Source organism: Prinia subflava, chromosome 1 (genome assembly GCF_021018805.1).
Source record: "Prinia subflava isolate CZ2003 ecotype Zambia chromosome 1, Cam_Psub_1.2, whole genome shotgun sequence".
NCBI lineage: Eukaryota > Metazoa > Chordata > Aves > Passeriformes > Cisticolidae > Prinia > Prinia subflava.
Window position 1 is genome coordinate 22,385,660 of NC_086247.1, and position 14,477 is coordinate 22,400,136.

The 14,477-nt window shown below is 43.7% G+C and overlaps 1 protein-coding gene across 1 annotated transcript in view; it reads right to left on the reverse strand.

Annotated features, from left to right (window-relative positions):
* LAPTM4B (lysosomal protein transmembrane 4 beta) overlaps positions 1-14,477 on the reverse strand; it is a 59,094-nt gene that overhangs the window by 8,866 nt on the left and 35,751 nt on the right. Inside the window, exon 6 of the mRNA XM_063390538.1 lies at positions 9,011-9,106. Within this exon, the coding sequence (XP_063246608.1) occupies positions 9,011-9,106 (96 nt within the window). The remainder of the gene's footprint in view (positions 1-9,010; positions 9,107-14,477) is intronic.

Genomic DNA, 14,477 nt, shown 5'->3' on the forward strand with positions numbered 1-14,477 from the left:
AGAACGATTACAGATGGAGTAACTGGAAGCAGAACAAATGATAAATTATCAGAGATATTTTATAACCCCATTCAGCATGTAGGGTTCAGTGCTCCAAAATCATCTGTGCAAAGTTAGAGCTGGTATGGCTTGTTTTCCTTTGGCAAAACTGCTTGTTTATTCCAAGCCACCACCTCTCCAAGACACTATTTAGGAAACTACATGAGTTTGTGAAATTTTGTAATGAAGCAGCACAATGTTTTCAGCACTCCAGATAGATGAATAGAAGTATATATTTCTAGGATACAACAATATTTAGAGACAGATTGTGAAAACCCTTGTGTGGGAAGAAAATTGAATTGAGGAAGCTATTGTCTTGTTTCATCATGCGCAGCCTCATAAAAGTCAACCAGAATAATAGTGTAATTACTCTCTCCATTCAGAGGCATGGAGCAACAGCCCTCTTTAGGTCACAGACATCTTTCCTACATTTTGGTCAGCCTCATGCTGCTGCATCTCTAGCTGTACATCTCATGATCTGTACAGGCAGAGCAGCATTATTTTTTCAGTTTTTCTTTTTTTTTTCAAAATGAGCATTTTCTGGATGAGCACATGATTTCTCAGGGTACTTTCGTCTAGAAGTCAGCAGTACTGAAGACATTGAAACATACTCTGTGTAACAAACAATTGATGTCTTCAGTGCAGAAAACTGTGAGGGAGCACTTACTCTTTTACTGGACTTTTTAATTACTAAACTACATCTCTTTCTAACCTTATTTTTTATAATTACACTGTGTATTCCACTCCAGTGTTAACAGGACAGACAGCTGGGTATAGCTCACATGGGACAAACAAATTGTTAAACAGGACTGATTATCTCCCAAGAGTGTGGTTATCACAGCCATGCTTACACTACAGATGCTGCTGGATAGGCTTCTGTCTGTGTAAAAAAAATCTATTATGTTAGTAAATCACATCCCTAAAGCACTGCCAGCCAGAAACTCCCACAACTTTAGCAGATCTTCTAAATTTGGTAGATGAATACCCACTCAACCTTGCTCTTTCTGAAGCTGAGTGTCTGTCCCAGAGTTAATTTAAAGCAGCCCTTGCTTTCCTCACTGCTCCTAAGACAGAGGACCAAGCCCCCAAGTGCTGTGCAGTTTGGAACAGACCGCAGTGGGCAGCTCCGTGTCCAGAAAGAGTCCCAAGGGATGCTTGGGAAGAGCGCAATTGCTTGGGAAGAGCCACTAAAGTGAAATGAAATGAGACTTTAAAGTCCCTTGTTGTATTTTAGATTTAAGGGGTTCCCCGGGAGCCCCCCGGGCTCTAGGTTCATTGGTATTTGCATGCTGGTAGGCAAGGAGACTCCAGACGGCTGGTGAGGTGCTGATGGGATGAGGGTTTATTTGGAGTTCGACCGCAGGCAGGCAGCATGGTCACTGAGGGAGAGGGGGAAGGAGAGAGAGAGAGGGAAGGGGAGAGGGAAGGGGAGAGGGAAGGGGAGAGGAGCAGAGCCTTCGGAGGCCTCCAGAGCAAAATGAGAGCAAGCCCTCTCTGCTTGCACCCGTATTAGGGAGTTTTGAAATGGGCGTGGATAGATTCTCAGGCCAATGGGGTTACAGAGACACGATACTGCAGGGAGGGTACAGACTTGGGATAAGCCATATACCTTCCATGGGTGAGCCAGAGCAAACCATTTCCATAAAATGCAATTCCACAGTCCCTAAGGTAACAGAAGCCCTTAACCAGCACAGAAAGACAGGCCTCTTGACCCCTGCCAAACACGGGCGGCTCCTCCCCGGAGGGAGCCGAGCGTGGCCTCCGGGCGATCCCTGAGGGAGCACAGCACCCGCTGAGCCACCAGCTGTCACTGCTGCCCCACCAGCTGTCACTGCTGCCCCACCAGCTGCCACTGCTGCCCACCCAGCCGTCACTGCTGCCCCACTCAGCCGTCACTGCTGCCCCACCCAGCCGTCACTGCTGTCCCACCAGCTGTCACTGCTGCCCACCCAGCTGTCACTGCTGCCCCACCCAGCTGTCACTGCTGCCCCACCAGCTGTCACTGCTGCCCCACCAGCTGTCACTGCTGCCCACCCAGCTGTCACTGCTGCCCCACCAGCTGTCACTGCTGCCCCACCAGCTGTCACTGCTGCCCACCCAGCTGTCACTGCTGCCCCACCCAGCTGTCACTGCTGCCCCACCAGCTGTCACTGCTGCCCCACCAGCTGCCACTGCTGCCCCACCCAGCCGTCACTGCTGCCCCACCCAGCCGTCACTGCTGTCCCACCAGCTGTCACTGCTGCCCACCCAGCTGGGGGCTCTGCAGCATCTGCGGGTTTGTGGGGCTGGGACAGCTCTGTCAGAGAGCCTCGGGGAGGGAGGGACTGGCGTGTGTGAGGAGCTCCTCCCCTGCTTGGCAAAGGCGAGGGCAGTGCTGGGCTGTGCAGGAGGGTGTGATGAGGTGACACAGATGAGGCAGTGCTGGAGCTGCAGCAGGACCACCCCTGGGGGAGTAGCTCTGCAGCAGGGCAGGGCTCCTGTGCAGTCCATCCCTACGGCTGTAAAGCCCCAGCATGGCTCATGACTGTGGGACTCTGCCTCACAGCCTGCTGCAACTCCCTGTCTGAGCAACACCTGCCTGAGTGGATTCTCACCTTCCCTGTCCCTTTTTGCACAGTGTAACTGAGCCTGACCTGGAAAATTCACACAGAGCTCCGCTTAACACCCATACATCCTTGGCAACAGGGATTTAAGCTGTCATTGACTTCTGCCGCACTGATATATATCCTTGGAATTATACTGAAGACTTTGACTTGTGTTTTGAAGCCCAAAAAGCAGCAGATGTCAGATGGTAGTGAATCAATCCCATTAGGATAAAAAGCACTAAAGAAAGAAACACTGCAAATTTATGAACATTGTTTTTTTCCTACATTGCAACATACCCAATTAGTGAACCCAAAAAGATTTGGGAGATTTAAATTACACATCCCCATTTCATGTCTTCTTTTTAATTTAATTATGAACACTGAGAAGAGATTTGTCTATCTAAATGTAAATCTCTCACCAATTATCATGAATTAGTTCCAAATTCTAATATGTCAGCTGCAAATAAATACAGATTTACAATCTACTCAGGAGAATAGAAAACATGTATATTTTGATCTTGTAGTTTAGCTCACAGGTAAGTTTATGACTGTCATGACAAATGAAACACTTTGGAAATCTTATTTTTAAACCTAAGAGAGTATTTACCCCAAAATGACACTGGTAATTGTCAATTCCAAACAGTACAGCTGGCTTCTGTCAGCAGCTACCTAATAATAGGTGAGACCTATAACAAGAAGTGCAATTAGCCAGCACTAAGCAACAGAGCAAACAGGCAGCATGAAATAATGCAGACCACAGGGAATGCTGGATTTTAAAGAATCTTCCATAAACAGGGAAAAAGCAGAAGCAAGAGCTGAGTATAGATGATAAGATGAAAAGTTAAAAAAAAAAAGAGAAGAAATAAGTAAGAAGGAACAATCTCTTCACTAAGGCCAGCTGACAAGGCACAGGACTTCATTGCAAGTAGACTGAAATCCTGGAGCAGCTGAATAGCTGTTTGTTGGCAGATGCTGACCATCATGATACTTTTCTGCAACTCGGAATCAAACAGAAGGGGAAGAACTGCACATGTGGCACATGCATATTACCAAGATGTGAATGGTGGCATCTATGTGGATCTTGAGCCCTTTGAAGATTCTCTCATTAAAGAAATTGCTTGTATTATGTTTACAAAGTGCATTTCTGAAGAAAAACAGCTCCAGCATTTAAACCACATTTCTAGGTCCCATGTAGACTGTTGCATTTGATTTGAAAGAACCATCCCCTTTACTTATTGCACTGGGTAGTCCTACTTATATTCTTCATTTCTTGTCCCTGATTCTTCTTCCTCTTCTCTACGCTTTAGCTGCTTTTCCTCTTGAAGGTTTTATCAGACAGTTTCCAATAAGGAAGATCAGAGGTCCTCTGCCTGGACTCCACTGGAGGCCCTGAAAGGACTCAGACAGTCAGTCACACCAGGGTGAGACTGACTCTCATTTGTGGTGTCAGCTCATTTTAAAATATTTCCCTGGCTACTATTCACTGCAAAAAGATGTTCGTCATCTAGTGGCCCAGTAAGTTACAGACACAAACTGCCACACAAGACCAGCTACCTGGTGAGCACTGACAAGTTTGTAGGATTTTTATGGAAAGCACCTTTAAAGTAGAATTTTTCTCTGAACTGTCTTCTATTCTGACACATACCATCCCAAATCTGGCTCAGCAGCTGGAAACTGCAGATTCTAAAGCACCTATCAGAAATAAGAGCTCTTGCCATGGTTTATCTGTCTCTGGGATCCATCTCACACTTCAGTCTATTTAACTGGCATGTCCTTCTCTCTGTCCATAGCCAAATTAATCACTGAAGTAATAACACAATAATACAAAGAATGTCTCTTCCAACTTGACCAAAGAATATTCTTCCTCTGCTCAGAAGAATTATCCAGCAAGAATGAAAGATCTAACTCTGCACTTTTCAAATAGGTCTCCTATTGCTTTGAGAAAGGGAAAGCAAACAAAAGCGTTGACCAATTAATTACAGGCTACTTAGCTGGGGTCATGTCCACAGAGGGAATAGATCTGCATTTAAAATAAAAAAGTAACTTATTAACCATTGTGGATAAATGTAAGATAAAATCTATTGAAGCGATTTTATAAAGCACGTAAAGATCTAAATCCCACTTTGAAGAGAGATTTACGGCTTTACATTTTATCCCCACTGGCAGCATGACCAGAGATGAAACTTCCATTGATTGGCTTTAGTGAGAGTTAAAAATAAACAGACTGAAATCCCCTGGCTGTCCAAGAGCACAATAGAGTTGTAACTGTTCCACAGAACAAATGTCTAACTTTGGTTCATCTTCTGCACCTGTACACTGGCAATTTTTCCAAACTGGATGAATATTTCCATGGTACTACTATGACAGTGTAAATCTGGAAAATTAACCTGCATCCATGGTGCGTTTGAGAAGCTGGCAGGAAAAAGCAATCCCAGATTGGGAAAGTAGAAAAAACAATCCTCAGGTTGCTATGGATTGGGAAAGTGTAATCCTCAGATAACTGCAGGAGACCCACCTTACTGCCATGCCAAAACCTCCTACAGACACCTCCAGAAAGGGAGGGAAGAGAAGTATTGGAAAAACACTTAGGAGGAGGGAGATCCATATTCCCAAGAGACTCTGCTGGGACTAATGTACACAGCTGGATTCTCAGGTCCTCAGGAGCATAAGTGTCACACCTTCCCCCTGCCTGGGGTCCAGGCCATTCCCCTGCCCAGCATCAGCTGGTCCCCTATGTCATAACACAGCCTGTTGATGGAGCCATGCCAGGCATATCCATGGGGTGCCAAATTTTGATCAAAGGTCACAGAAGGACAATCTCTCACCTAATGAGCAGCAGGAACATCTCATTCACAGCCTGCAGTGGGAGGAGGCATGTTTGTTCCAGATGGCATAGTTGCAAAAAGGATGGCTTAAACCACTTACACTGAGTGACAAAAATCAGATTATCTGGTAGCTGATAAAAGGTTAGTTACAGATCAGATCTATGAGCATTATTTATAAGAACCAGTTTGACCAGGGGCACTAACTGGAAATTTCTGTGCTGAGAACAACAGAGCAAATGGGTAGCATACAGCAATTCAGACAACAGGATGGATTTTAAGACAAAATCCTTCTATAAACAAGAAAGCATTCAGCTCTGGGGGCCTCATCATAAGTAGGACATGGACCTGTTGGAGCCAGTTCAGAAGAGGGCCATAAAAATGGAAAAAAGGCAGCTGCAGGGAAACCTTACAGCACGTTCCAGTATCTACAGGGGTTTTAAAAGAAAGCTGGAGTGGGACCTTTCACGAGAGTGTGTAGTGATAGGACAAGGGGGAATGGCTTCAAACTGAGAGTAGGTATAAATTTGACATTAGGAAGAAATTCTTTACTGTGAGGGTGGTGAAACACTGGAACAGGCTGCCCAGAGAAGCTGTGGATGGCCCATTCCCAGAAGTGTTCCAGCCAGGTTGGATGAGAAGCCTCGTCTAGTGGAAGGTGACCCTGCCCATGGCAGGGGTTTGGAACTAAAGAAGGGATCTTGAAGGTCCCTTCCAACCTAAACCATTCTGTGATTCTATGAATCCATAATACTCAAAATTTTTACTCTAAAATGCAGCAATTATGCCCAGTCTCATATTTAAGCTTAGATTTTTACTTCCATTTGTACAGATTCTTTTAGCTAATGCTGATGACAAGTTCATATCAAAAAACATTCCTGAAGATGAGAATGTACCCTGCAGCTCTGCTGGAATTCAGGTAGCAGGTTTGATTCTAAAAATGACATTTATTTCAAAGAGGGCAGAGATTGACTCATATTTTTTAAGAAATTTGTAGCTCATAATTTAAAGGCATATTGGTATGAAGAAACCCTACTGAAAGAAGCTTCCCAGCATTCATAAAAATGAAAAACCCTGTTTTTAATACGAAAGTACACTTGAATGTTGGGAGAATATTATAAAATTCAACAGACTGTAGTGACCTATCACAGCATTTCAAAGTTTTGTGAGGTTTGCTCAAGAGTTCTGAACTCTCAGAGATCCTCAGTATTTAATTTTCAAAGCCCTATTCTTTCATGCTTCATTCTGAAACCATTTTAAACCAACAGTGTTGTCCCTACATTTTTTTACAGTCATGTGGACAGGGAGGTTTGTTTCACAATGTAGACATATGAAAAAGAGAATCTTCTTAAGTCTGTGATTTCAGGGGGTGAAGGGAGGGAAAAACTATCTTCTGACAGTGGAGAATGATGCGGATTTAACCCCACATCCTGTCATTCCTCCTGAAGCTCAGCAAAGAGCAGAAGAAAGCAAGAGGCTGCTCAGGAGCACATCAACTCCTCCACCACAACACTGAGTGCCCTGTGCTGGTGGGTGCCCATGGAGCTTGTCAGGGAAGGATGTGAAATAGATGCATATGGACTGTGCCACCTAAGGGTGAGGGTAGTCACCCTGACTAGAAAGAAGTAGTCAGACATGGGTTTGAATGAAGCTTGCCTCCACCTCAAATAAATAATTCGAAACCCAGGCTGTTAGTGACTCTCCTCTAGCCTTTCTGTCTGGCCCTGAGAAAATCTTCCCCAGCAGCATTGCTCCTGAGCCTTTCTGTACTCACAAACAGGAATTCTTGAGTGATTTTTTTTAGTAAGCTGATACAGTCCCAAACAGCTCTTTCTAATTTGATGTCATCTTATTATTATTAGATGCATCATACTGTCAGGAACAGATTCTCACCTTATTAAAATTAAAGAAGCATAAATACAGGGGAAGGAAGAAGAGTCCAATGGTCAGAGCCCTAGCTAGGAATGCACAACCCTTCCCACAACCTGCTTTTGCTTTAGATATCTTGTAAGAGCAAGATAAGCAAAGCTAAATTAAAGGCTCAATCCAACAATGTCATCTGTGAATGGGATAAAAGGACTTCCTTTTTTCACAGAAACATTTGGTAATTATGAAATATGAAAGCACTGAGAAGAGCTTTGGTAATCAGGCATCTCTAAAAAACAGTCTTTTGTTTTATGAAGGCAGCAGTGAAGCAGGTGGTTTTAACGTAACTTTTAAAAAGTAAGTTTCATTTCCCAGATAATCCAGCTGACATCTCCCTTTGCTGAGCCTGCTGGCTCTGTGGGTTGTAGATTTAACAATGTTTGAAGCTGAGTTACAGCTACCTACAGGCTGAACATAAGAGCCACCAAAATTATTTCACATAAAATTCCTGGTTTTATTCAAAGTAGATTCCAGTAAAGAAAGTAATAATACTTCTTAGCTCTCAATAAATCCAGGTTTTTATACTTCAATGGCCTGGTTGGCAGCTATGATCATGGTCTGCAAAACTTCTTACATTTTTCTTAAAGCTTCAGGTACAGAAGACAAATAGCTATGCAAGAGTTACATCTCCCATGTAAAAGTAGTGGTGGTTTTCTAAGCCTGTGAGTCTGCTCGGGAATCACTCATTCCAAAGGATTACAGCTGACAGTCTAACACCTCAGAGTGTGGAGACCACCCACAATCAGGAAAACCTGAGGAAGGCAATGCTGGGATTTTACCCAGATGACCCAAAGGACCAAGTTCCTGCTGCTCTCACTCTGTATGGAAATGGTGTAATGTTACATGAGCCTGTGGGTGATGCCCCGTGGGGCTGAGGTGGCCCAGAGCCCTCAGGGTGGAGCTTGGGTGGAACTGATTGGCTCCATGGCAATTCCACTGCAAACAGAACTGGCTCTTTCCCAGACACCCTTTCCTCCTGTTTTCTTTCAGTGCCTCCTGTAAAAAGCAAGACTTTGCTTAGCAATCACGTCCTGCACACGTGCATGTAAGCATTAAACTACTATAAAGTGAACCTATGCCTTCCATTCTTTGAGGTTAAAATGTTTATTAATTTCTTTCATGCTGATCTTTGTTTCATTTGGTCTCCTTACCATACAAACCCCATCCTGCACTGGGAAACAAATCACTGAACTTTTGTTGCCTTGTAGCTCCTCTCTGTGAGTTTGTAAAGCACTACACCAGATGTTAAATGTCCTAAATCACAGTTTCTATAGATAGACCAAAATTTCACAGCAGGTGTAGACCATGGCATCCTTCAGTCCTAATCAGTCCCTCCTCTGTCCAGATCGTCACACAGCCGGAGAGCTCAGAACTGGGGGTCATTCCTGGGGCCACAAGATAAACTGGAGTTTATGATTAACATAGATTCTTTAACAGATAATATGCATAGAGTAAAACCAGCATTTTAGCAACAGATGTGATTTGCAACCATTGCACACCACTCCCTTGAGTTTCAAGTCCAAACACCACCAACAGATGAGGACGGTCAAAGGGATTAAGGTGGTTAACTAAAGAGTCAGAAATATAAACAAAGCCTTTAAATGGATAATGTTCCACCATGCCACGTAACATCCTTACCGCAGTGTCGTTGGTGGTAATGTACACCAACACATCCGAGTTGTTTCTGCCGTTGATGTATCGGTAACAGTTCCACACACAGCTTATCAAGTAACCCTGCAAGGAAAAGGCGTCTGTCATTCTGTGCAGGAAAGAAACCATGGAGGTTTTTCTGATAGAGCATATCCATTCTTTATAAATACGAATGTCAACATGACAGAGGCATGGGACAGTCACTTCCCTGGCTGCAGTGACTGTGAGAATGTCTGGGGGCTCTGTGAGTAACCCAGTGCAATTCCTCATGCTGATAGAATTGGGGTTCTTTACAACTGAGAAGGTTCTGGGGAGACCTTACTGTGGCTTTAATATATAAAGGGGGCTTATTAAATCAATGTATTCTATGTGGCTGGAATGGTCTGGGGTATTGGTATTCTTACCTGACTAGAGAAAATTGCCAAAGTAAAAGCTTTTATTGACATCTGAAGTTCTTTCTGACATTTTAAACATTGTTTAAAATACTGCTGGGTTTTGTTTTTTCTAATGTATAACAAAAACTCCTGTAATAGCAGCAATAAACCTACTCAAGATCATAACTTCACTGCTTTTGTTCTTGGAGCTTAGGTAGTGCTGCTTCCTGTCAAACAACTAGTTGTCTCCACTTCTTTAACTGGTTGGGCAAAATGCCCACAGTCAACACCTCTTCCACAAGCAGGAGAGATTCCAGTTTGGGCAGCAGAGATGAGCAAAGTGACTGGAAGGAAGGTAAGAGGCAGGAAGAAGCAGGAAGATGTGGAGGACCTGGAGTCAGGATTTCGGTAACACAGCTGGCAGGACTAAAGCACTTCTCTCTGGAGCTTTCTGCTTCCCATTGTTGGGATGTAGGGGTTTCTTTTTGTTTTCTTTCCAATCAAGACACCCATGTAATCACACATGATGGTGATGAACAGAACTTTGTGTTTTTATAGTGCCAGCTTGTATTTTTACTTAGTAGGTCTGCACAGCAATTCTTCCACAAACCTAACACATGCAGATTAAACTGCCAGCACTGAATCTGCACATGTGTCTCACTGAATGAGTCATACTTTTGTGACTCACTTGCACTGATAGCCTTCCAAAATCCTCTTATCCCTTTGAGCTGCCCTGTGCTTCCTCTGTCTACAGAGCTGACACACATGAGCTGTGTTTTTCAGGATGCCACGTGATTCACTGATGGCTTGCTTGCAGATCAGGAAGTTTTTTTCCACCAGGGCTGAGGTGGCTAAAATCTGGTAAATTCGTTTCCTCTTTTTTCACAGACCCTGGATTGACTTGCAGCTGTTGCAGACTTTGACAATACTTTTGGCCATCAAATGGGGAGAGAAAAAGTTTTCTGGAGTCAGCTAAGTCCCACGGGAAGATTAGACAAGCTCTACAGACCAAGCTGTGGACTGTGCAAACCTACCCCAGGCTACTGGAACAAGTAAAGGCACCATACATGAAGAATCATTGCATCTTTTCCAGAATTAAGTAAAATGTTATTGTTAATTTTAAGTGGTAATAAGTAGTTCAGTAGCTTTCAGTGCTCAGATACTATAGCCTGGGAAAGGCATAAGAGCCAATGCAGAACAGAGACTGAATATAGTATACTTCTGAGGGGACACAGCCCATCTTTATAAGAAACCCTTTACATTAAGCCTACCTATTTGCAGAACTATTTCCATACTCTTCTGTTAAAATCCCAAGTGAGGGAAGCCCTGATTTGGATAATACAATCCTATCTGGGAGAAGCTAGTGGGAGATTTATTTTTTAATGCTCCCATTCCATGTGGTGAATAAAACACACTTAACCCCACAATGAACCTCTACAGCTTTCCCAGCTCTGAACCCTAGCTCCAATTAGCCCTGCTCCTGGCATGCATGGGCTGTTTCTCAGTGGGTGAGGTCAGTTCCTTGAATTAAGGAGATCACCAGCCAGCACACACCAAGGAATTGGCCCTGAGACACTGACCAACATAGGGGGAGAGCAGCAGCAGCTTGGGGCATGTCCTTGTCCAAGTGCTTTGAACATGTCTGCTGGCCTACAAATCATGAGTCACAGAAACTTGTCTTCCTTAACCTGTAACTTTATTAAGCTTGTTCCCAATAATTATTTTCTGCCAGTACTGCTGCACTGTTAAATGGGGCTCCTGATTCAGTTACCAGCTTTCTTTCCTGAAAGACTTGGCTGAGGTCTCAAATACTGCTTTAAAATGTGTGGCTGGACACAGAGTATATAAATATATCGATTTTTATCTCAGGAGACTAATGCTCACATTTGAAATTGGCCCTGGATTAAAAGGCCTGAACTCCCTCAGGCTAATCCACCCTTAGTGGAAGTCCTGCCTACCACAGCATAGACTGGTGACAGACACCTTTTGGGGGAGGCAGCCCAAAGCAACCACCACCAGAAAGGACAGATGTGTAAGAAGGCTCAGTGTAGAAACAGACACTATGCCTACCTCTAACCAGCTTTCAGTCTTCCCCTCTGCGTGGTGGGAAATTACTTGAGACCCTAAGGATCTGAAACCCACAAAACTTTGTCACCCTGCCTCTCCCTGCTGCAGCTGCAGATGCACCGTTAAGTTGCATAACAACAGTAATGAACTGCAGACATCAGATGCCTGACCAGAAGACTGACCAGCATCATTGTGGAAATTAGAGGTTGTTGTATTGTGCTGCTCCTTGTAACACAGCAAGAGAAAGTCTGTGCTGATCTGGGTCACAGCAGCCCTCTGGGTAACCCTTCGCTGGCAGCAAGTGCAGGGTGAACACCACAGACCCAGCAGAGCCCCCTCAGGTTAGCAGCTGCCTGGACTGAATCCCATTTGACTCCCCAGCTGCTTTGAATTTTCTCTTTACAGAGCTGGGATGGGCTTCAGTAACTGGTGAAAATGAGATTTCTACAAATTGAAATTTATATGAAGGTTTCAAAGGGATGCTAATGGCAGACCAGTTGACCACAGGTATTTCCCATGTTGGTGTTACAGAAGAAGAAGCAATGGGCTGCTGTGCTGGTAAAATCTGCAATTAAATCCATCTTCTCAACACACTAAAATGTGTATCTTGTAAGTATAAAAAGCCTGTATAAGAACAATTGCTTTGAACTGAGAGCAATGCTGTAATTGGAAAGAATTAATAATATGAAACCTAACCACTGGTCTGCACACTTCATATGGCACCTTGCAGGGGCCAGGACATCAGCTGCTGGCTCACAGTCACACACACTGAGGGATGCAATTTAAAGCAATTGACCCGTTTTAGAGATGCTTCTCCCATAAGTATCCTGTCATCATCAGTGCTGAGACTTGTCCTAGGCTTTTGTGGAACAGGTGGCAACCTCGTGGCCATGTAATGGCCATTCCTGGGAGTGGGGATCAAAGCTTGGCTGTTGGGGCTGTGTTCACGGTCCCAAGTCCTGCTCCATCAGCCCTGCAGGAAGGTAGCAGATGCCAGGTGATGTGCTGCAGGTCAGGGCTCCTCCTGCCAGGAAGAATGCCCTTGGGCCAAGATACCAAATCTCTCAGGGCAACCAAGAACTTCATTCTTATCCTTTCCCATCTGCTGGGGACACCAGGACATGCAGAGTGGTCTCATCTCCAGGCTCAATACCTTGTAGGTGCAGCTTATAGGCATATTATGGAGACCAGTGCTAATACTCAGTTTGCTAAAGACCAGTCTGTCTCACTGAACTGGAACAACTTTTGGCTGCCCCACTGGCAGGTATCTCTTCCTACCTACTTTTCAGAAAGAGAAAGGCCAAGGAAGAGGCCACACGCTAAAGCTGCAGAGTGCTTGGGGCAGCCTGGGGGAAAGGCTTAGTCTGGTTGTGTTTGTGCTCATCTGAGCTCATTTGGACCTAAGGAGCCTCCCCACGATGGGGAGGTTGAAGCCTCAGTTGTTCTGTCTCAGAAGCCGGGGTTGGCTGGAGGAAATCAAGGCTCTTCTCCAAACCAGCTGCAGAGGATGCGATTCAAAAGTCACTGTGTTGGCTATCTGCAATTTGAAGTCCTGTCTGCATGTATACAAATACATTTGTGATGTCCTTCCTCAGCCAGATAGGAAATATCTATGTTTCATGGTATGCAACTCCAGTTCAGTTTCCAGATAAAGAGTGAATGGAATAACATATTTTGGTGTACTCTGCAAAGTGCTTTGTGTGAAACCACCTGAAATTCTTGTTAGGTGCTTCAGATGCAAATAAATGATAAGGACTAAAAAGACAAGTGCTTGTGTGTGGTTAGCTGACTTGCTTTCATACAGCCCTCTCTTGTTTCCCTTCCTTTTTTCACAAACCCATGACTGCAAAACACAAACCCAGCATCTAATACTTCATAATCTTGCTTTCTGCTCAGTAGTGTTCTCCTACTCATGTAGCTTCACCCAAAACAAAAGTGTCATAATACCAAATATTTCTGAGGAATTAGGTGATTCTGTTTCGTATTTCCCACCAGTTGAATACAGCTTTTCCTACTGTAGCTTCTCCTAGGCCAGAATGTTTTGGTTCCTCCCCCTATTTCTAGTTGAACTCCAGAAGGAGAGGAGGCATATTTTTTATACACAGTACCCTTCAATATACACAGTTTCAATATATAAATGTTGTACCATCTGTTAAGTCTATCAGAGATAAAATGTGATGCATCTGTGTGCGTTCATCCTTCATTTGATGGAGCAGATTCAGTAAATATGCATAGCAGCTTTTCTGGAAACATAAGAAATTCAAATGAAAATGCTAACTGGAACTTAGCATGTGTCTCTGTGTGAGTCACATTTTTTGTGACTCATTTATATGATAACATATTGCTAGAATGAGCATTTTCTGAGCCATATATACTCTTGGAAAAAACATGTTTTACCACTTAAAAGCAAAATGAGTCTTTGGCACTACTATTTTCTTAGGTTTCTTGTCTCTGTAGTAAGCATCTTTGCCCTTCCAATTTTAGTTGCCTTTTTTTTTTTAAATAAGCTTGAAGCTATCTTGGTGTACTTAGTCAATGAAACACCAGACCCACATGGGGTAAAAATGAGCTGTTAGCTGCATTGGAGAAATTTTTTAGAACACATTCCTTGTGGAACCTGAAAAATCTAAGGATTTATTAAATTCACACATATTTCTTGGAAGTGCAAATTAAATCAGCTGTCTGGTTATGAACATGTAAGGCCACAAGGCTAAACTCTATTGCTAAATCACAGGAAGTGAGCACAGCTTCCAAGAGCACTTCAATACACCCTATCTGTTGGGTTTCTTTCACCAATTTTGAAGTAGCTTCAATAACCTAATCTACCTCTTTTGCCACAGTAACATTCCCTGTATATGCTGTCCAATGTGTTGTCTGGAAGCAACTGTGACTCTCGGGGACTCCTCTAATCTAATGCAAAGTTACTTTGCAGAGAGAGCAAGACTAATTTGAAATAAAGTCCCACACAAGAAATATCAAAACAGCAGCACTGTGCTGTGAGAAACTTGCAGAAG